Here is a 24407-nt window from a genome sequence, read left to right on the forward strand (position 1 = left end):
GAACGTTAAAAATGGATTAAAATTATTGTATTATATTTTCATTTAAATTTTTGTTTATATTGTATAAATTTGAGATATAAATTAGCAAAAATATTTTAATATGAATTTTTTTCTTTATAAAATAATTGTTTTCAAAATTTAAAATAAAATATATTTTAATATATTTATATAGTCTCCAAGTGCAATTAATTTACGGTGGTCCCAAATTTGGTCAAAAGTTAAACCGCGATTGCATGTGCATGTGCATGGCTCATGACTTTTCCAAGTCAACGGTCAACGCCATGTCCCCGTGTTAAAGAGAAAATCCAGGTAATACGAGCGCACTAAAAAAGGCGCATAAATAAAAAATGACTCTTCAAGTTAAATTCTTTATAATTTCAATAAGGTGGAAATAAACGTAAATGTAATTAGGATATTTTAAATTTTATTTGTATGATTTTTTAATAAAAATTTTCAATAAATTAATTATATTTATGTAGAAGATATTTACTTTTAGAATTATTATTTTTATATTAGTTTGAATTCGAATTTTTATAATTTTATTAGAAAATTAGATTATTGAAGGTAATTAATGAAATGTGTGAAATTATCATTTTTGAATTTAAATTTAATCATATTTATGTTTGCATTTTTCTCCTTAATTTTTTTTATATAGAAAAAAAATAATAAAAGAGCTAACGAAAATAATTAAATATAATTATTACATGATTTGAGTCAGAAAATATCAAGTATATCCTCATAGAGAATACTCAAGAAGGAGTTATAATAAGAAATGACCTCCCATGAGTCCATCATAAGTCAAGTTAGCCAAATAATCAGCGTTTTTATTACCCTCTCAGTATGTATGTTGTACCTCAATAATCCAATCTTTCATAAGTCAATTTTTGATTGCGAGTAGTAGGCTGGAGTTTCTATTTGTATCAATCGTTTCATTATTGATCATCTTATTCAAAAGTTAGGCAGCGATGGTATTATTCATCTCCAAGATAGCATGACACAATTCGAGATTTCAAATAAGCTCAAACCCCTCCAAGGCGCCCCAAAGCTCTGCCTGAATAACCGAACAAGACCCAATTTTCCAGATCCGATCGCCGAGCCAATGCCCCCCATAATCCCAACCCAAAGCCCCAGCACAAGCAACGTCACTGGTCTCGCAGAGGGCCCAACCTATGTTGATCTTGATCTAGTCCAAGGGTAGCGAATGCCAACTAATTAACATTGCATTTTTTTGGCGAGGGCGTTCTAATAACTTGGAGCTAAAGTTGCAGGCCTGAAAAGTATACTCTATCATCATGAAAATATCACATCTCAGTTCATTCACACTGAGCAGCTGGCCATTGAAAACAAAGACATTCCGTTGCTTCCAAAGTAACCAGCAAGTGATGTCAAAGATCATCCTCCAATCCTAGAAGGAAGAGCACCAACTGTACTGGTTCTATAAATTGGTGCAGAGACACTCCTCAAAAGTCATGCTGAAGAAGGTGTGGGCGGTCGTGCACGAAATAATCTTCTATATGGTTGACGTCCTTAATGTCACGATCACACCTTAAAATAATATATTATTTTTAAATACGTATTTTTTTAATAATTTTAAATAATTTGGTAATTATCAAATCAAGTAATTAATTTGGAGAGACAAACATATTTTATAAGCTCGAGATCTCACTAAGTAAAATAGTTTTTTAATTAAAATATATAATTTTATTATTTAAATAATGCATATATATTTATTATAACATAATTTTTTATATTATTTAATTTTTGAAAAATAATTATTATTTATATATAGATTTAAAAATGTTTTAGTTCAACCATAAAATGTCTTTTAAAAAGTAATAGAACATAATTTTTTTCTTTTAAAAAAAGATATGTAGTTGGTATATGTATATATATATATATCTATATATATTTAACCATACTGTAATAATTCCACAGCAAAAATCATCCACCGGTACGTACTCGTATCATGTGCCTTCCCTTCCCTTCCACGTTCTGCTTCTTCTCTGCCATTTATTTCCATCCTCTCTAACGTCCCCATCCCCTTACCATTTTTATATTATTTTCTTCACGCGCTTTCTGTTTCTCCCATCACCTCTCTCTCTCTCTCTATATATATGTATACATATTTATCCATGCAAGCTTCAATCTGAAATAAAACTGATCAGAATGACTTCTCATTCCCCTTCCCTCATCCTTCTCTGTTGCCTCCTCTTCTCATGGGCTCTGCTATCCGCCCCCCAGCAGTCACCTTCACCATCGCCGTCACAGCTATCGCCACAGCCACCTTCCGTCCCCTGCAAATCCACTCCCTACCCTAAACTCTGTCGAACCATCCTCTCCGCCTTCAAATCCTCCCCTTCCGATCCGTACACCTACGGCAAATTCTCAGTCAAGCAATGCGTCAAACAAGCCAAGCGTCTCGCTAAAGTCATCCACAGCTACCTCGCCCATGAGCGGCCGTGGATGACCCACTTGGAGCTGGGGGCACTCTCGGATTGCGCTCAGCTGGCGGAGCTCAGTGTCGACTACCTGGAGACAGTGTCGGCGGAGCTCAAGGCGGCTGAGTCGATGAGCGGGGAGCTGGTGGACCGAGTCACGAGTCTGCTGAGTGGAGTCGTCACTAACCAGCAGACGTGCTTCGATGGGTTGGTTCAGGCTAAGAGTGGGTTCTTGGGTGCGCTCGCTGCGCCTATGGCTAACGTGACTCGGCTATACAGTGTGTCACTTGGGTTGGTTTCGCATTCGATGCGCCGGAAGAAATCAAAATACCATTCCCTCAATAAACCCCATGGAGTTCGGGAACACCTGCAAAATCTGATCAAGGTAATGACAACTAATTATTACTTCTATATATATATATATAATATTAAGTTGAAATTATAATGCATATGGTTTAGATATTAATTTATTGTGTTGGCTTTAACTGGTAAAAGTTAAACACGTATTAAAACTACACTAATTTATCACGTCGACAATAAGTTAAACACGTGTGCATATATGTATACATGCAAATTAATTAAGAAGGTCAAAGTTTATAAAATCTAGATGTACACCTAGTGGAGTACTAGTCTTGGTTAATTAATTAGCTTCTTGTATAAATTAGAGAACGTTGCTTTCTATGTTGTATTTTTAAAGTTAAGCTTAATTTTTAATTAATTTATTATATTTTTAAAAGATAAATATTTTGTAATAATTAAATTTTTTTAATTAAAATAATTACAAAAAAAAAAGTTATTAGTAACAAAGAAAAAATGACATTTTATCTTTCTTTAATATTTTACTTTTTATTGAAAAACAAAAGATATATACATATATATATATATATAATGAATTAAACTAGGAGACAGTTTGACTTTTTTTTTTTTTTTTTGTTTACTTTAGGTTTGCTTTCAGTCCTAATGAATTATTTTAGGGTTTGAGATTTTAATTAGTGTTTGAAATATAGATTTTTGATTAATTTATAAATGTTGATAAAGTTAAAACATTAAAATGAATAAATCAACCGCCCACATTGCTTTTTAACAAGAGGTTCGTGCATTCTATTACTTAAAACAATAATTATATGCTAATAATAATGCAAACAATAACAACATAGTTTCTTAATAAAATATATTCAGAATTTATAATTTGAATCTAACATAAATTTATTAACATTTTAATAATTTTGTAGATTATAATTTAAACACCTTTTATCATTAATTTAAATAGCCATTAAACGATTATTTTTTTATTTTTTATTTTTTATAATACGCAACATGTTTTTTTTTTTTTTAAAATATATATAATACACAATTTTAAATGGTAGAAATATGTTGTGATTTTTTGGTAAATAAAAATTTGTTGCAAATATTAGAATTTGTTTGCCTTTCCAAGTTCCAAGAAGATAAGGATCACGGGTAGAAGAGCCAAAAGAATTGCAACCGTTAATTTACCATTTTAGAACGATGATGTATATAATGTATAAATTTTAGAATATCTAAATTTACTTGCATCTAAGTTTATAAAAGACTTAAAATAAATTTTATTATTATTTTTTTTTATCTTTTAAAGTTATATAAATCTATCAAAGTCATAAATTTAAACAGAATATTAAATAATATTTTACCACTCATCAATTTGTGTATATAATTTAGATACGCACCAACTCAACTCGACCAGGCAGTTCCAGAGGTCTCCTTCTTAAGATTTCTGTGTTCAAGTTCTATTTAATTTAATCAGGAAAGTTATTACTCATAATTTACCACAGAATTTCTAATTTAATATTTACAAAATAAAAAAATTTTGTACCTCCTCTACTTGGTATATTATAAATAATTAAAGTCTGTGAGTCAACGGGAATGGCAGAGCTGGAACCACGTGATGAGAGCTAACACCAGTTCTAGACAGCTGTCACATTCCTCTTCCAAACTCTATTTTATTCTTAGTATAAATAAAACATATCATTGAAATTTTTAATTTTCAAAAAAAATTTAAACTTTTAAAACACCGTCTCATGTGTAAATCATAAATGATGCATTAGGCTCTACGAAATTCATGCCACGGATCAAAAGGCTGCCACAAGAGAATCCCCTCGGAGCGAAAACTGGAGCAAGTCGACGGCGGTGGACTTCTCGTCTACAATACAGTAATTGTCAGCCCTTACGCCGACGGCGACTTCACCACCATAAACGACGCCGTTGCATCGGCTCCCAACAACACAAAGCCCGAAGACGGCTACTACGTCATCTACGCTAAACAAGGTTATTATGAAGAATACGTCGTCGTTCCCAAATTCAAGAAGAATATTATGCTTATTGGAGATGGAATCAACAAGACCATCATCACCGGCAACCATAGCGTCGTCGATGGCTGGACAACCTTCAACTCTTCCACCTTCGGTAAATTTGCCTTTTCAAATCTAATCGATTTTAAGTTTCAATTTTTTAAATTTTCTTAATCAATTTCTAAATTAGTAGTTTGAATGTTCGCTGCAGCTGTTTCTGGAGAGAGATTTGTGGGTGTAGATTTAACGATCAGAAACGCAGCAGGTCCTGAAAAGCATCAAGCAGTAGCATTGAGGAACAATGCAGATCTCTCTTCCTTCTACCGTTGCAGCTTTGAAGGCTACCAAGATACTCTCTATGTCCACTCTCTCCGCCAATTCTACCGAGAATGCCACATATACGGGACTGTAGATTTCATCTTCGGCAACGCCGCCGTCGTTCTCCAGAGCTGCAATATTTACCCGCGTAAACCAATGTTGAACCAGAAGAACGCCATAACAGCTCAAGGCCGAACTGACCCCAACCAGAACACCGGCATATCGATTCAGAACTGCACAATCGAAGCCACGCCAGATCTGGCCAATGACACGAGCAACTACACAACCTTGACTTATTTAGGACGGCCGTGGAAGGAGTATTCGAGGACGGTGTTCATGGAATCGTATATTGGCGGCGTGGTTACACCTGCTGGTTGGCTGGAATGGAATGGGACGGCGAATCTAGATACGCTTTTCTACGGTGAGTTTAACAATTACGGGCCTGGCGCGAACACGAGCATGAGAGTGCAATGGCCGGGTTATAATTTGATGAATGTTTCACAGGCTGCGAATTATACTGTGTATAATTTCACGTCAGGGCATACTTGGTTGCCTGACGCTGACATACCTTTCTCCGGTGGATTACAAGATTAGGGTTTTGCATAAGCTCTATACACATGTAACTATGTCGCTTGCAGATTATTGTAATCTGTAATCAATTTCTTTCTCTAGATACTCCTAATGATTATAGCTGAGAAAGGACTGAAATACAAATACCTTCTTCCTCTGACCTCGGACCAAAATCCTAGGTCTATCTCTCTCTTTTTCAAATCTGCTATCTCTCTGAGATTTTCTTTCAGCTCGACCGCCGTCCTCAATTTGCTCTCAGGTCTCCTTCTTTGACAGATCCTCTCCACCCCGTACTTTCCCCTGATCCCAGTCTCCAACTTTTCAATATTTGTCTTCAGCTTCTTTTACACCCTCGTCCAAAGCTGAATTCGTAATGAGATTCCCGCCGCTCTGAAATCTTCGCCAACCACATCAGTTCCTTTCTTCCTGCTCTGCCTCTGGATTGGGATTTAAAGATGTGTAGAATAGATTCATCAAGTTGTTGGGCTTTTTAATTTGAATTCATCAAGTTCAATCTTGAATTTTAATCCAAACAATTTGGTCTTTTTTGCTATTGTTATATAATAAAAATAAAATATAATAATTCTTTTATATTTTTTGTTAAAAATATCTATTACAAAAACTGTTGTAGTCTCTATATAAATTACAGGAACCCATCATATGATTCATTTATATATTTTTCTTTTATTCTTAAAATTTGATAAAACACATTTTAAAGACTAATATATTTGTAAAATAACTCTCTGTAATGAGTAAAAATAAAAATAAAAAGTAAAATTACTTTTCACATCACTCAACTGCAGATTAAATTAAGGGTCTGTACAGATTGCCAAAACTTATAACACTCAAATTAATCCCTGCACATCCTCATACTTTTTTTTTCACCTCCCCAACTTGGAAGGCCACTCATCTCATGTCTCTCTCCTGTTTTACCCTTCACTAATTTTTGTAGGCGGAATTTGGGATATGAATATAAAAGATTAGATTTTTACCATCATCTGAGGAAAAATTTAGCCTCCATGCGCTAAAATTTACCCAGACATATTCTACTGTCAAAAAAAATTTCTTTTTTTTTTTTTTTCAAAACAAAAATATTGTGCTACTCCAAACTGAAATTTTCATTTATGTTAAGGCCAATGTTCTTTTACTTGTAAAAGGTAACAGCTCTTCGATCCCAACTTTCATACAGACGCTGGGTAATCTTCTACTATAACCATCTTCTGCAACGTCAACGTCCACCATAAACGTGGCGCAAACAGGCCGGTGATCTGAAAATCGGAGCTCTCTGCGCACGTAAGAAAGCTGCTTAATCCCCTCTCCGTGCCATAGAATTCTGTCGCACCTGTATCTACTCTGTTCAGTAATCTATATGTATATATATATATATTAGTGACAGAATTGGGTTATGCAAGTACCAAGCCGGAGTTCTCCTTTTGTCTTTAGCTTTCATTGTCTCTCCAGAGTAAGTGTCTGAATCGTACGAGTATTTGTAGGTAGGAGCAAAGTAGATCTTCCCCTCTCTCCATCCCCTGAATACTCGCCCCGCTTCCTTTTCAATCTTCAGCTGTGTATATATATATATATATGCACACAAAAACAAGGGCAATGCTCAATTCAGTCAATGATAAGCAATTACTCAATGAATCCAATCATCTGTATTAGCGATTCTGTTTGGATAAACTAGCTTTAAAAAAAAAAAAAGCCAACATTGTTCTCCAGTTACTAATTTTTGAAGGTATTAACCAAATTCCACACCTGCACTATCTTCTTTCCTTGAGGAATTTAGGTTAAACGTGGATGGATTGTGTAAGAAATAACAGCAGTTGGATGTTGAAGATAAATACCTGATCTTTGTCCAGTAGTGCATCCCAGTCATTCTTCTCCAAGAGCTTTCGCGTGTCAGAATAGCTCAGAGCTATTCTGTAGTTCAAATCTCCGAGCCATATGATTCGGCTGAAAGATGTCCAAGGAATTTCAACGTTCATCAGCATATATATATATATATATTCATGTCGAAACAGATGGATAAATTTTGATAAGGATGCTTACTCATGCTCCAAAATTTTGTCAGGCACCCTACTGGAAGCTGTTCTGCATATCTTTGAAAATTGTGTGTTCCTGAGGATCTCTATCACATCCGAATTTCTCCTAAGTTCGTCTCCCTCTTTCTCTCCCGATGCCAAATGGCTGCAGATGAAGCAAAAGCTAGTCCGGTAGAAAGACATGCTCACAGAAATGCACCCCTGAAATCCAAAGCCAGCTTTGATCTAAGTATTCACTCAAGAACTATTAGTTAGAACTCTTTTCATGGTTGTAGTACACATTTCTTTTTAGTATCAAGTTTTCACTGTACATAGCTGGTACAGTTTACAAAACAATTTTGATCACTGTTAAATCAGTTCAACAATTGAGATCTAATTTCTGAACACAGAGAAATATCAAAGTATATATTAGAATTTTCAGACCTTGTTTCTGAGACAGCCCATTATTCCGCGACCAATGGAGGAGATTCTCAAGTGGCTGACATGTTGGACAAGCTCCTTCTTCATCCAAACAGTGACAAAAATCCCTACCATTTGCTTACTTGCTACAAGACTGTACTTCATCTGGTTGCTAGTCATAGAAGTGGACATGCCTGTGAGTATGTTAGTGCTATGTCCATCTTCATCCTCGTCCGAAGAAAGCTCATCTCGATTGACAAATGATTGTTGGCATCGAAAACATAATTCTTTACTAAACTTCCTCTCTAGTAGCTCTTGCGGAGAAGAACAGTTGCACGTCTTGAGCCTCCTTTTGCTCTCTGTCCTGAAAGACTTGCTGACCTTCTTCAGAGAAGGCTTCTGGAAGAAGAGTGAGCCGCCCGGGGAAAAGGTAGCAGGCTTTGTTAATCCTCGTGAATTCAGACTACACGATTGGTTCAGTGATTGGTTAATCAAGGATAGCCATCTCGCTGCAGGCTCATTATCCTCGATGACAAGCACATTTCCGGCATTTAGTGGGACAATTTCTTGAAAACTGCAGATTCAAGATCAAGAATTAGTTTTGACATATTGTTACACGAGCTATATATATATATATTACTTCACCTTTATGATTTAATCAAAAGAAAAGTTCCACAAGAAAATCAGGCCATTCAAAGCATTATTATCACTTCTCTTTTACGGCGCAAAAGGCATTGACAGTTATAAAGTAGTATCTGACTTATCTTGAATTCCCTCTAAATTTTTTGGCAGTTTGAAAAAAAAATCAAAACTTTCAAAGGAAAAATATAACACTACATACAAACATATATATCAGATTCAACGACAGAGAAGGAGAAAGTACCCTAAAACATATATATCAGATTGATCATGGACCTGAAGGAAATCATCCAGATTAAAGTTGCTGTGAGGCGATTTCCCTCCCACATTCCAGGTTGCTACAAAAACTCTACAACAAAAAATTTTGAAAAACAAATTAACTTTTTTAATAAAAAAAGAAAATATTTAACAAGAATTATTATGTTTGTGACTGACCGGAAGGACTTGACATGCTGCCGAGGCATTGAAAGACACAACCCTCTGTTAAACACAGACTCGAACGTGGAATCCGAATGTGTTTCTGCAAGAAGAAATTACAAAAATGATTAGGTTCTAATCAAGGAAGCAAAAAAGATAAAGATAAACAAGTATACATACATATATATATGTATATTTTATGGATAGAACTAATATGGTCTATGGGAAAGAAAGAAATTACTTGCCCTGAAGGCTCCCTAATTGAGGTGCCTTACAATCTCTTGCATTCTGTTTTTGAGTCTCAGATAAGATCAAACATGCTAATAATTTATAAGGATTAAAGTTTCTCCTTATTTTTGTTATTTAGAAATAAATATGTATATTATATCAAACAATGGGACCAAAAGAATACGAGAGAAGATGTAAGATTATTCTTGCATTGTCTCTTACACCAGATAAATTGTTGAAAAATGAATATATTCTCTCAACTTTAGAAGAAAATTGCATTATGCTTTTCCTTGTGTTTTGCTTGTATATCCATAACTTTATTCACTTTTGCACTAATGGGGTAAATATTTGAAGATCAGCCACTTATCTTATAATACATACATATATATATATATATATATATGTATATGTGTGTAAAGAAAAATGGAAAATGGAAAACGACAAGTGAAAATTACTGGGGCTCACCTTCAGAACCAGGTCCAGTCTCTTTGATGTTTTCCCTCCCGTTTCGATCTGGCGTGCTAAAAATTCTTTGGATAAATGACTGAAACGGAAAATCGAGAGAATAGCAAGTTAAGAGGACAGAGAGAATAATAATGACATTTTATTCGCTTTTCCAAAAAGATTAGCAACTTTTTGAAAATGGAAAAAATTTTAAAAATTAGAAAAGAAAAACAACTATATCTGAGGGGAACCTGCTTCTTCATGTCTTGATTCGTCTCCAAGGGGACCAACGCGAAGAACTTCTCCATTCGAATGAATATAATCACAGAACTTTTCGGATAAAAAGAAAACAACATAAGTCAATTAACAGGAAACTCAAAAACAAAAATAGTAATTGAGATCGAAATCAATGTTCGGAAGAAAAAAAAAAAAAAAAAGAGATGAAGAATAACAGAGATTACGGATAACCTCGATCATGACCGGATATGAGAAGAAACGAAGAAATTATCCAAGGAAAAGCATGCGAGTTAAGCCAATCAATGAATGTGAAATTAAATGACGAACACATTCATTTTTACTGATTCAAATGAAATTAAAAGAAATCGAAATATCATCGCATATTTATCGCATCAAAACAGAATATATGAAATCATACGAGGGGAAAAAAAAAAAAAGTCAAAGCCTGTTATGGCATAAAAAATATTCTGTAATTGGAATTTGAATGATTAAAAATGAAGAGAACTGATTATAAATGTTGGGAGAGGGAGAGAGAAGTAGAAAATTACGGAGGAGAAGGAAAAAGAACCTGCATATTCCACCTCCACGAGAAGAGACGCCATTGCCAATTAACTCGAGTGCGCTTCGTTGGAGTTTACCAAAACGACACCTTGGAATTAACTGTTAAAGTATATATACACAAAGTACCAATAATTATTTACTATTAAATTGGTTTTTAAGATTAATTTTTTTTATTTACAAATCATATTCACAATATCTTGTAATTTAATGATTTTTTTAAATAAATAAATTAGGATTTAATTTAAGAGTCAAAACTGAAAAGTGGGGATCGAATCTGAAATGTCCATTCAAAACACTTTAGTAGTACGTGCCTCCAAGTGGTCGTGGTTGGCTGGGGTTTGTTTTGGATGTATAAAAAAAAAAAAATTGTTGATTAATTAATTATTAATTGGTTTGAATTGGAAGGACCCACGTGTGGTTTGCTGACCAAATCATTTGAACGGTTTCCCAGGGGGACCGGCTATAAACAATTTTCTTTAATAGTAAAAATATGTGTGTACAAATTTTGCGTCAAATGTTGAAATTTTATCAAAGTAAATTGCGATGATTCACGATAATTAAGTCAAATTAACGAACGAGGAATTTGTAAGGGAAAAGAAAGATGTGCGGTCGGTCAAATTCAGGGCTTAAGACAAAAACCCTATTAAGCGGGAAAGCATATATATACATGAGAGAATTAATCCAAGTTATAAGTGATTTTTCCCATTTGTTGTAGAAAGCAGCCGATTCATTTTCATTCCGGTCCCCAACCATTATATTATGTATTTATTTTTAAAAAATAAAAATAAAAATACTATATTATATTTTAATCCATTTCTAACTATTTAAACTTGTATTATTTATTATTTATTAATATGGAAACAAGTATTCTTGTCTTTTGATGTATACGCGCACACATATACATACAATGCCATTTGTCGGAACCTGCCTTTCTTGAACTATAAAGAATCCCCAAAATAGAGGAAGACTGGATGCTTTCACCAGACACCACTTTTGGGAACTGGGAGTTTCTAATTTCTATTATTTATTTATTTATGAAAGGAGAGTTTCTAATTTCTGTTACTGGTTTTAGAACCTTCAGATATATGAACACACTGAGAGTAATTTATGAACACACTATCTTATATATATATTCTATATTTTAATACCCCCTTAAAGTGGTATTCTATGTATGAACCGTCGCTATATTTACTTACTGAAGATATTTATTTTCTAGTTTAATTAATTTATTTAGTTATTGAGAGTTTATTTATTTTCTGTCCAGTTTATTCTCAAAACTTTTTGGCGCTTCTTTTTTTTTTTATGATTTCATTGATTTTTCTAACTCCGTTTGTATCTTATCTATGTCGAATTTATCAGTCAAGTAAAAATATATTAAACCAACATATTATTTTACTCATTTTTAAAGATTTTATTGTCTCAATGAATGTAAAAGTCTTTCTTAAAACTTATGAATATGAATACCATAAATAAATCTCTAATACCCACATACGTGTTTCATTCTTCTTAGCCCTACTTTTCCAAACATATACTTACAAAGTTGTCTTGCTGTGTATACCAGCATAAATGAAATTTTATGTAGAATAATCTACATAGACCTCATTTGCAAAATAACATTCTAAACATAATTTATAAATAAATTCCCCAACTCAATTAGAATTCATTAGTTCCAACCATGAGGCCATTCCAATAAAAAGGTGAGCCTATGACCTCCAAGACTTTTAGTGATTCCTGCTCAATCCTCTCACTGTCAATTAGACAAGGAGAACCTTCCTCAAACAACAACATACATGCACATCCGATTTCGTAATATAGTAACATGAGCTAATAAAAATCTAAATCAGAAGTCAGTATCTACATAATCCCAAACTAGGACCTAAACACAGAATACAAGAGTCACACAACAAAATTACAAGGGGGAGAGCCTCCATCAGGATTGCTTTGCCACCACTGAGACAGAATCAGGTTCGCGACCATGAACTCGCAACCGGTAAATACAAGTGTGGGATGGGCTTCCATGGTTGGATGTAAAATCTAGCCACACATTATCAATGATGCCGGTTCCTAATGAGTCTAGCACATTGAACGTCTGAGCATTGCTCTTCTCCAAGTCATAAGTAAACTCTGCCAAAAGAAACATCTTCTCTGCATCAATCGGTGAGTCACTATCCTGACCTTGCAGCCAACCAGACACACGGCAATTCTTCGGAGCACTTGATCTGTCGTAAGCTACTCTCTGCTCATTGTACAATACAAGAACTTTTAGTACATTGTTTTCCAAGAAAAAGCAGCACATCTTATAACAAGTTATTTGAAAAATGACTATAGATCAATGACTGCAGTTTCTAGGACATTCATTCAACAACTTGATTTATATACAATACAAACCCCTCCAATGATTAATAAATTATGAAGTCACACATCATTTAATTTAATCACGTAAACATGAAAGTCACACATCTAGAGCATAACAAATATAACAGTGACAGCATGCTTTTGATTCAGAACCACAACGAGGTACTCATCTTGGGCACTTGTTATGTAAACCAGTTTTCGATTGCACCAAATCTTCTAAGTTGAGCATAAACTTCCTGAAATATTTTGGCAGTCTCAAGAAAAAGCATTAGAATGCTCATCAAGGATTTAGAGATTGACATGGAGGATCATGACCTGCAGACTTGGTGGGGGAAGCCTAGGATATTGACCTGGTTGAAAACAATTTCTAAGTCTCCTTTGAGTTCACTTTCTATTGCATTGCTAGTTCGTTCTAGTCTTAATTTTCAAGCTATTCAACATGAAACTTTATATTTGAACTTTCGAATCAGGCCACTCATTTGAAATCTACAATTTTTCATTGATCTTGTCTTGTTTGAATCAAGATGATGAATCAAGAAAAATTCAAATTCATCACCCCTAGCCAACTGGTACTTCTTATAAAAACAAAGCTTCAACTGCTGAAAAAGGCAAGTGGATTTTTGTCCAAATGCCCAAATCTAATGGGTGCGCAAGCTCAGTCCACACTGACAAGACCTTCATTACAAGTTCTTTTAAAAGGAAAAAAAATTAAATATACTAAAGTGCATAAGGGGGTGCCACCCTAGTACAAAAGAAAGAGAGTTCACAAGTTAATAAAACGTTCATAGTCCCCTCGATCTGCATCAGAAGTGAGAGGGCTACCTTAGAGAAACATATATGGTCTGGAACCATAAGTATCTCATTCTATCAAATGAAGAAGATACATCTTTGAAAGCCCTTTTCTCCCTTTCTTTTCAAACAATCTATAGGTAACATGTCTCTTTTTTCTACCATAGAGGGGCAATCTCCTTCAAGGAACCAAGCAATATTGTCCAATAAACAGGGTTATCTAGATCCAACCAAGGCTTTTCAATGCTAGATGAAAAGAGTCACATTATCCCTTCAGGATATTCACCAAGGGCAGCCCTAGTCTTAGTGACCAATTAATCCACCTTAGTGAATAAGATTATGATAACCTTGAAAGTAATACCAGTAAAACTATAATCCTGATTCTTCGCACATTAACAATGAATTAGGATTACAACTTATTCAATAATCATAACTACAAAGTAATTCTGATTTAACTAATTAAAGAGTGTAATGAATCTACTACACCTAATAGATACTACATTTTTGGCATTCATGTCTACAAAGTAATAGATACACATTAACAATGAATTAGGATTACAACTTATTCAATAATCATAACTGCAAAGTAATTCTGATTTAACTAATTAAAGAGTGTAATGAATCTACTACACCTAATACATACTATATTTTTGGCATTCATGTCTTATACAGTGAACCAAATGTATGTAAGTGCTTGAGGTGGAGACTCTCACCAATGATTGGGGCTTCTTATGTTATGTAATGAGCACTACTAAGCTTGTTAACAGGCAAGAGGTGATTGTTGATTTATTCATTCTGAAAATTAAAACTTCATGTTAGTGCTAGATGTTCTCTAGGGTTTATGGTGGAGAGGAGCGTCTGTTTTTCAATGTCCTAGATTCTAATAGATGGTAGTATTTCTTTGAGGGGCTAGAGTGATTTAACCAGTATTTTTAGACATGAGAGATTGATGGATGGCTTTCCACACATTTGTTTGAAGGAGTTCAAGGACTCATTAAAGGTCCAAGTTGCTTAGAGTCAACTATTAAGGATGGGAAATAAACCCACGATTTAATAAATTCAAACCATTATGCCCCATTCCCCTTTTTTTGACAAAATTATCAGTTCCAATTCTGGTTGGATAAGGTAAGACACATAAACAATGTTGGGTTTGGATTTGGAAGCTCAAAACCCGCCCGACCTGACCCGCCTTTATTATTATATATTTGTTTATTAGAAAATATAAATTTAAGTTTGCATCAAAGAGGATGAAAATTGTTGTAGTCGATGGTTATAAAATGAAAAAAAGAAAAAGAGAGACCGATGTGGTGATAAATGAGAATAAAATGAAATGAGAGACGTTGAGCAAGCCAAATTGGGTTTTTTAAAGAACCCCAGAAGTCCAAAAAAATTTGATAATTTGTAATCACCCCGGATATGGGATGGAATCAAGTTTTAATATTCAAATTGCAGGCCATTTTCGGGTTTATTGAAAACACATAATTAGGTAGCCTATTTCAAGAGAGGAGATTAGCTGATGGAGAAAAGGCTTTCTTATTTGCAAGAGAGGGAGCATCATGCACAAAAAGAGTATTTTGTCTAATCTATAATTACTATCTAACCTTGTTTTTCGTCCCCCAATAAAGCTAAGAAATTTGAATCTCTCCAACACCAACCTATATGAGGAGATTCAAATGGCCAAAGAAGATATAATAATTTGGTGCTTAGGACTCATTAACAACCATTTAGTTAGGAGCCCTTGGTCTAAGATCACTTGTCTTTTCAACATAATGCTTTTTTCGTAAAAGGCTTCAGAGATCTATATCATATCAAGGCCATATTTGGTGAAGGATAAGCACTAAGTTTGGAGTTTCTGAGAAGAGATAAACGGCCAAGCAGGATCCTTACATGACTGGATTATGGAAGGAGTATCAAGTGGATGATGAGTTCACCCATTTAGGATAAGTCGATTGCCTAGTATTATGCTGACAGCCACAAGTAAGAACAAGCTCATTGATCTAACCATTTTCTGGTCTACCTAGAGAGAGAGCAATAGGATGAGTCTTTGAGGGAGTCGTTTCTACTTTTGCTAGTCTTAGAGACCAATGTTTCCAAACCTGACGTAGATTGTTTAGAGGGCATCCTCTTCTCTCTTTTATAGAGATGGTAACCCCTTTGATATCCCTCTAGACAATATACCTCGTTCTCTCTAAAAATGTACAAGGCAGTCAAGAGATTTGATGCAGGTTTTGAAGTTCTCTTGGTGCATTCAGATTAAGTTGCTTTTAGGCAGAAGATAAGCTTCTAGAAAGCTTAGTAATGTGGCCAAGGCCTTTTGAGTCATATGGGTCTCAAAAGAAGGAGTCTAAGGCAGGGAGTACCTTTCTGTTAGTCCCAAACAAGTGGGATATGGGTCTTAAATGAAATCTGAACAACTGGGAGGAAGATGAATATGTTAGCCTCTTACAACACATCGCTTTTCCACTATGAAACTATTGGATGAGGATTAACCATTCTGGAAGTCGTGTGCCAATGAAACCTTTACTGTTAAATCCTTCTACTTTCTGCTTGCACAAACAATGATGTTTTCCTTCAGAAGCAAATGTATTATCTAGAAGAAGACCTTCTTAGCTTTCTTCAATAAATACAATTTGGAGAGAAAATTCTAGAGAGAGAGAATCTCTATCATAGCTTTCACTACTGCAACCAGACCATTATTTGGTCCCTGTCGAAGGGCCACCATGCTGGCTACCAGGGCCTTCCTGGTTGTGGAACGTAAAACTTTTGACTTGGAGCTGATGGATAAAGAAGTGGAGGGGCTTAAGCTAGGTGAGAATGGAAGGGAGTTTAGATCATCAATCATTTTCTGGAAGGAGATTAGCTGGTAGTAGATGTTTATTTGACTTTTATTGGAAGAGGGGAGACAAGTTGTGGGTTAAAAGAAAGGAAGGGAAGTAATGTCACAAAAAACAAGAAGAAAGGAAGGGAAGAATCACCAATCTGTTATCGGAGCTTCGGGAAAATGGATGGGGAAAATATCTGGTCGTCACAGAATGGAACGGGAAAAAAGAAAGAGGATAGTGATCCTGAAAGGATTCCATGCTGATGGTTGATGAAAACTATTAGGGAAGGTGAGTTGCCTACTCGAAAAGCCTAGGACACCAATGACAACAAAAATGGTGCCTGAACCAATGAACCAGATCCCCCATCACTGGATATGATGTAGATTCAGTTACCAAAAGGTGGATATTAATGTAAAAATGGAGGTGTTGGTTTGGAAGCCATATGCAAACGCAGTGAAGAGGGACGAAGAGGAGCAGTGACAGGTGGAGAAGCCAAGATGCGACCCGATTTTGAAGCAGGTAAATTTTGAAATCCATAATTCGGATGGTGTGATTGGCCCAGATATATGCTGAGGAAGCCAAGCCTAAAGAGGAGATAGGTCCCAGAAGATGCTCAACCAGGAAGAAAGGAAAATGAATTCAGGTTTTTAAGCCCAAGCACAAGTGGAGAAGGAAGGTTAGGGTTGAAGATGAGACACAGAGGAGGATCGTGATTGAAGAGGGAGGCGTCACAGAGAAGGTGAAAGATTCAGCCTCCAATCGGGCATTGAGGCTTGCACGGCTGTAGGAGACTTACAGTTGGTACTAGTCCCAACAGAAGAGTTGGGCGGCACCAAGGAGTTGCAGAGGACAGAGAATGACAGTGATGGGAAGGCTATGATCAATGTGGATGGAGTGGAGGGGGAGGGAGGTGATGAAAGCAAATGGATTCTTGACCATCTACAGAAAATTAGTAAGATTTTAGGAGTGAGCTTTGATGCCATGAAGAAAAAGTCTTGGAACTATTCAATTCCATTGTAAGACGTGATGAAAAAAACTCCACAAACAAATCTGTAAAACCTAGTCTTAAAAAGAAGAATGGGATGAGCATGAAGAGAGAACTAAAACAACTTCAGTCATCTATTAACTATGACACGGGAGAGAAGCACAAGAAGGAGAAGTCAAATGTATTATTGATGTTTAGTAGAATTATCTCTTGAAATGGTTGCTATCCTCGCAATGAAGTGGCCAGATGCCTGATCATTTTCTTTTATGGTGTCCCTTCTCCTGCTACATTGATGCATCATGTTTGACTTCCTAAGTCTAGTCTGGGCCCTCCTATAGACCTTTGACCACAGCAAACTATTTGTTAACCTGGGTGTAGAAGAAAAATTCCCCTTACTTATCCCATGGCTACTATGGGTTATTTAGTAAGGAAATGAATAGAATGTCTTCTGAGGGTGTTGTTTTCTCTTTTGGTAGTTTGTTTCCTAAGGATCATTATCCTTCTTCTGTAGAGGACTTGACAAATCTCCCTTTTCCTAAATAGAAAAATAAAATAATTTTCTAGAAGAAAAGAAAGTTACAACTGCACAGACAGCTTTTCACTCCCCAAATGTAAAAATAAAAAATAAAAAAAGGATAAAGGTCTAAACAACAAAACAACTCAATGAAGTCCAGCGAACCAATACCTATGCAAGTAGATAAAGAAACATTCTTATAGAAGTCAACAATGAGCATTAGCCCAAAAACAACGCCAAAAAGTCAATCTATCCTAAAGCAGCAAAAAGTGAGAGAGAAATGATCCTTAAATATCCTTGCAGTTCTTTTTTTTTTTTTTTAAATAAACAATATCCTTGCATTTCTCTCCAACCACAACCAACAAATAAAGCCCATCTCCACAACAAAGGATACTCTTCCTTTTCCGCAAATGCCACGAAGGGAAGAAATAATAGTCCCTTATGTTCAGAGAGGGAGCCCAAGAAAACCCAAAAGTAACACAAATGATCCCAAAAACCTCCCAAACACATCTCAGTGCAAGAAAAATTGAACTCGACATCTTAAAAACGCATCTCAAAAGCTCCGAGGACCAGAAGCAACTAAGCCTATGAACTTGTAGCAAATCATTGGTATTGAGTTTGTTAAGAACCTCGGTCTAAATAAAAAATTAACTTAAAAGGGAGCAGAACCTTCCAAAAACATTAGCAAAAGGCATCATCCTAAATAAAGGATCATGGAGAGTCTCGCTGCTACTTTAACTTCTAATTTCTTCACTCCTTTGGATGTGGGTGGCATTGCTTTGCTGTCTTGTTAATCAAACTTTTTTTCTCTAAAAATTACAAAAAAAGTTGCAGCTTATGCACCTTACATCTCCAAAATTATTCGAGGAACTTCAACAATTCATGATCTATTTTTCTGAAGAAGCAAAAGGTATAAAGAGCCAAAGTTATGCAACCCAAATTAGAAAACCAGTCAATATATTTATTAGATTCCCAAAGCTCTCACCAGAAGAGAAATGATGACCGTTAAACAAAAGAACTAGGCTCTGAAGTTCTTTCTGCAATCGTCTCCCAAGATGCCTTGCCCCACCCAGATCTCTTTCGCCATAGATAAACCAATCATGATTTCAACCAGCGAATTTGATGGGGCTGCTACAACAGTCTCAAGTGCTCTTAAGTGGTGTATTGTTAGTTAGATCCATTAGAGTGCAACAAATTTCTTGTACATGAGTTTGGCACCCCCTTGGAGCCATTATTAATATTATATTATACACTTGATATTTCAAAAACAAAAAAGAAAGATCCATTAGAATGCATCTCAGAAGAGTGCTCATAAGTGGTATATGTTCACTGATGCAGAATGGGGTTAACTTTAGATTACCTAAATGAAAAGAAGAATATTATTTTGATGAGAAATAAAATATATATATATATATATATATTATTTTGATGAGAGAAGAAAATAACAAAAAACGAATTAAAACAAGAAAAAAACAAAGAAAAAGGAAAATCAGTAAAAAAATAGCCTCCAAGTCCCTTTGTGAAACAGCTAAACCCAACTACCCCGAAGAAATCCATGAGTTCTTAGCCCAAATAGATGCCGAACAAAACTATAATAACAGTAACAATTTGGTCCACATTTTCTTTCAAAAAAATTTATTTGGTCCACAACAATGAAGAGGAACAGGAATCAGCCTCCACCTTTGAAAACTCCAGCATTTCTTTCTAACGACAACCAAAAGAAATACCTCATATCTCCATGACATTTTCTAATTCTTGTCCCTCCAAAAACCACACAATACAAATATATAAAGACTTCAAGAGATAGGAGAGACCCAACTTGGCCCGAATATCTCATTAGCTAGCCCATAGTCCCTAATACACATTCATAATGGAGAATGAGACGACAATGGGACTTCGACATAAGATAATGCATAATGCAAACATCTAGAGATAGAGCACATTTCGATTTACAAACATTAGGTAAATTGTTAGTGTTCATACAATTTATGCCTGCATTCCAAATGAAAACCATGACTGACTTATAAGTGTAGAGAGGAATCCAAATGAAAACATCAATTTTCATGTCATTAAGGTTTCTTAACTTCTTTTAATAGATAAAAGGGATTCTTGAGAAGAAGTGTGTCAAAGGAATTAGTTAGCCACTTAAAGTCAGCAGATTCACAATTAAAGTTAGCAGTATCTCAAAAAAAAAAACAATTAAAGTTAGCAGATTTTACACTTAGCCAGCAGATTTCACAATTAGAGCAGCAGATTTCACAATTAAAATCATGAGATTTCACACTTAAAGTCAGTATATTTTATACTAAAACTAGCAGATTTTATGCTCTGTACAACTTTAACAAGTATCTCATATCTTTGTAAATTTTTTCTTTCCTTAATTAGGATATACTAGCTGTAGATCAAATCTGTATATTATATTTTAGCTAATTTTAGGACAGAAAATCAAAGTGTACTTCCATAAATATGTATTGGGAATTCTCCACCAAGAGAATATACTTTCCTGCCTAAAATTCTCAAAATTTACAAAGTGAACACTACAAAAGACCCAGCAGATAAGATATCTAGCCAAGAAAAGTTGGAGCAATAACAAATTCCACAGTCATGACCATCTAAATGGGACAATAAACCATAGATTGGACATTGAGATGTTTGGACGGTTTATAATGGGAAGGGAAAGGACTAGACCAAAAAGACTGCCTTAACACACTCTCCCTAAAACAAGATGCAAGAGCCACCAAAAATTCAAATGGAGAAGAGGGCAATCATTAGTTACTGTGTCCTAGTTTTAGTATCATATCCATTCTGCATAGTTCATTTTGCTCTTAATCACCTCAAGGAATAAACAAGAGAATTCAAGATGAAAATGCCAAAGTTAACTAGCCAATAAAAGATAAGTTCTTAGATACTTGTTCTTGAAGCCCCGGGGCCCCATCCTTTGATGGACAACAGATATTCCACAAAAAAAAAATGGTTATTTGATATCTCTCTCACAACCATTCCCAACCGACAAGAAATCCCTCATCACACTGTAACTTCATTAGCATAGGCACAAGGATTTCAAAGAGATAGATAATGCAAAAGAATACTAAGCAAACAAGCCTAAATTTAAGGGAAGAGAAAGGGAGTCATAAGGATTGCCATCAAGTGGGACATCATAAGTGATAGGCCAACTCAAGCTCTTACTTGAAACCATGTAATCTACAATGCTAGCCTTATTACCATAGAAGAGAGCAAGGAGATATTACACATCTCTACACCTCTTCGAAACTAAGTCCACAAGCTAAAACATGTATATTGAAGGTTGGTAAACATAATAAAATCATCTAGGTAGCCATTTGGAAGAGAATACAATCACATGCATGCCCACCGGACTGTGATATGAAGAAATCACATGCTCACATTAGCTTGTACTGAAATTCAATTTTAGTAGAAACTGAACAACCTGAAGTTGAACTTTTGACATCTAGTTCTAACAGTCTAAAACGTGACACTTGCCTAAAAGCTTAATCTAATGAAAAAAACCAATCTTCTGTGTACAGTATAACTTAAATTCATCATTTATTCGTTAAGGACTTTTGATAAACTATATAAAAGGCCATTACAAGTTTTCTCTAGCAAGTAAAAGCACAATGCTGTTCACACACTCTGCACCTAAGAGGCAAGGAACTTCGATTCAACATAGCTCAAAGCTTCTCTATAGGAAGCAATAGGAATTTCTTTTCAAGAATGAAATTAAACAAAAAACCCTATGTTTATTTATTTATTAGAAAAACATAACATCTGAAAGCTGATTTGATCAACAATTTAAGTCAATAATCATAATGCAATGCCTTGAAATCAATATAAAGCAAATAAAGCCCTACAGCCAAATACTAACAAATATATCCGCGCTTGGCTCTTTCAAAAAAAATTCACTCTTGGTTGAATCTATTATCAACTAACCATACAAGACATAAATATAGTAAACAAAACCTAGCAATATCACTGTGGAACACCACACTAATTTTCTTTCCCAAAAATTTTTACTCTTCCTAAATCCATCAATCATTCTAAAAATTTGTCAGCTAAATCACCAATAAATTTCTGAGAGGAATTATTTTGATATTCATCATTTTATTCAACTCTCACCTACGGAAAAGAATAAATGCTCGGGCAAGAACCCACCAGGCAACCAAGCTTGAAAACATGAATACTTTATATGCCTGTATCCCGTCAACATAAAGAAAATGATATTTGATAGATAAAATGTCAACCACTGAAACTAGAACCTACAAACGTAAACTTTAGATCCTCAGGACTCCAGATACCAATAATTTGAAGAGAAAACCAAGATCCTACAAGCTACATATATTTGTGTGATCTAATACATACCACTAACGCTATGTGTAGGAAACTATTTAATGCAAGTTTTTGTAAAAAGAAATAGTTAATAAAAGTTAAACTTCAAAGGCATCTAAACAGTTTCATTTACAATACCTGCGAAGTCGAGAATACAAAAACTTAAATGAATAACTTAAAAATGCAAATACCTAGATATGAAATCAGAACATCACCTTGGCAACATGCTCCAAAGTAACAGCCTCTGGTACAATTGCCGTCCTCAGCTTAATCTGGACAAACCCGCTACTTCCTTTCAACGGAAAGCACTGCCCTGGCTCCCCAAAACTAGGTTTCAACATCTTAGAAGCATCATTGTGAACCCTATTTCGACTGTTTATAGACAACCAGTTACTCCCCTTCCCAGCCAGATAGGGCTCAGAGTGCCTAACAACCACTGCCCCACCTGACGCCAGCGCATAGTCCACCCTTCCAAGCCCATCCGCCGCATGCTTCTCAATCTCCTTCTCAACAATGTCCCTCGCATACGCTCTCAAGTCATTCAAACGCACATCATATTCATCAGACTGACCACTCTTCCCATTCTTTAACTCCTCGTAGATCCTCCGGAATTCCTCTTTGGAAAGCCAATCTGCCGCCCCCAACTCGCTCAGGGACTTTTCCATCCCCTCGCTCCTGGCCTCTATTTTCTGCAGTTCACCCTTCAGAACTGCAGTTTCGTCGTCTATCTTCTTGTTCATCTGCCCCCGCAGCCTCCCAATTTCTCTATCGATCTTCTTGTCGACGACCTCCACTTGGACCTGGATCATTTTGGAAGTAGTTTTCACCAACCCCTCAACTTCCGCAATCCGTCCCTCCAATTCCGAAAATCCCGCGGATGATCCCTCGATAGATGGATCGCGAGTTTTCAAGGCTAACCTCCATACCATCTGAACCAACCCCCCCAACACTAGAAGAAGCAAGAAGTTCTTGGTGAAGATGCTAACCACTGTTAGCCACCGAGGCTTCTCCGGCTTCGCTGGGACCTTCCGGGAGCGGCGAGGAGATATAGTTGATACTGCTACGGTCTTCTTTGCCTGCGCCAAGTCGCGAGAGGACCTCTCGAGGACGCTGGCGGCTCTATCTTTCTCGGAACCGCCATTTGCTTGTGGTTCGGTAGGCAACAACTCCACATTAGATTTCTTTTCTCCGACTACCACCGGCCTCCGGCGAGTCGACGCCGGATTCGCTGTTATGGAGACAGTTGATGCCGACATGGTCACAGGCACCAACGAAGGAAAACGATATCAGATCCTAATCGAATCCGAAAATGACAATTTTGTAAGGACATAAAACCCTAGCGTAAGAGTTTCTCAGGGCACTGTAAATTTGAAAATGGAGAAATCTGATTATTGGAGACGGAAGAATGAAAAGGCAATCGGTAACCGACAACGTTTGAGCGCTTCAGCGATTTAAATTATTTTACTCTTGAATCTTGAAATAACATAATTTCCGTTTATCCCTATTTTCTTTTTTTTTTTTTTTTTCTAACGGCTTTTGTTTTCCTTTTTGATAGTGTTTTTTTTTTTTTTAATTTTGAGTAAATTATAAAGGGATATTTACTTTCTTATCAAATGTATTATATTCATACGAGTAAAATCATATAATTGTCGACTATATACATTTTTTATTATATATTTTTCAGTCACATCTCATTCATTCTATATATCTTTCAAAAAAATAAAGATTTAATAATGAAAAATAAAAATATGAAATATAATGTCAAGATCCCAGAAAAATACTTGAAGCATGGATACACGAATGAAATAATGAAATCAATCCCAGGTGATCAAAAAAAAAATCGGGTTCGGCTAAACTAAACCGTTTTGAACCGTTTCTTCTTCCTCATTTGAACCGGGACACTTTTCATCTTCTTTTCTCAGTCGATGCGAACGGCGGGAAAGTGCTCCTCCAAATGGCGCCTTCCGATTCATGGCGATGATTG

The 24407-nt window shown here is 35.6% G+C and overlaps 3 protein-coding genes across 8 annotated transcripts; 1 reads left to right on the forward strand and 2 right to left on the reverse strand.

Annotated features, from left to right (window-relative positions):
* The first annotated feature begins 2047 nt into the window (after positions 1–2047).
* Positions 2048–6241, forward strand: LOC110817054 (putative pectinesterase/pectinesterase inhibitor 47). The gene is made up of 3 exons (XM_022045450.2): positions 2048–2823; positions 4520–4877; positions 4974–6241. The coding sequence occupies exons 1-3, from the start codon at positions 2167–2169 to the stop codon at positions 5672–5674; spliced, it is 1716 nt and encodes a 571-aa protein (XP_021901142.1). The 5' UTR covers positions 2048–2166; the 3' UTR covers positions 5675–6241.
* A 503-nt stretch (positions 6242–6744) lies between these two features.
* LOC110817160 (DNAse I-like superfamily protein) lies at positions 6745–10714 on the reverse strand. Of its 6 annotated transcripts, none has more exons than XM_088209120.1 (10): positions 10625–10714; positions 10071–10149; positions 9841–9919; positions 9166–9250; positions 8975–9079; positions 8116–8665; positions 7700–7893; positions 7495–7603; positions 7066–7214; positions 6745–6992 (listed from the first exon to the last, which is right to left on the reverse strand). In XM_088209120.1, the coding sequence occupies exons 2-10, from the start codon at positions 10125–10127 to the stop codon at positions 6773–6775; spliced, it is 1548 nt and encodes a 515-aa protein (XP_088065246.1). In that variant the 5' UTR covers positions 10128–10149; positions 10625–10714; the 3' UTR covers positions 6745–6772. The 6 variants fall into 6 exon arrangements, with proteins under 6 accessions (XP_088065246.1, XP_088065245.1, XP_088065247.1 ...); XM_088209119.1 differs by having other exon boundaries at positions 10605–10682; XM_088209121.1 differs by lacking the exon at positions 10625–10714 and adding an exon at positions 10288–10558.
* A 1505-nt stretch (positions 10715–12219) lies between these two features.
* On the reverse strand, positions 12220–23917 carry LOC110817187 (SUN domain-containing protein 1-like). Its single transcript, XM_022045620.2, has 2 exons — positions 22639–23917; positions 12220–12853 (listed from the first exon to the last, which is right to left on the reverse strand). The coding sequence occupies exons 1-2, from the start codon at positions 23677–23679 to the stop codon at positions 12548–12550; spliced, it is 1347 nt and encodes a 448-aa protein (XP_021901312.1). The 5' UTR covers positions 23680–23917; the 3' UTR covers positions 12220–12547.
* Between the last annotated feature and the right edge of the window lie 490 nt (positions 23918–24407).

This window comes from Carica papaya, chromosome 8 (assembly GCF_054855325.1).
Source record: "Carica papaya isolate Zhongbai chromosome 8, ASM5485532v1, whole genome shotgun sequence".
NCBI classification, from domain to species: Eukaryota; Viridiplantae; Streptophyta; class Magnoliopsida; order Brassicales; family Caricaceae; genus Carica; species Carica papaya.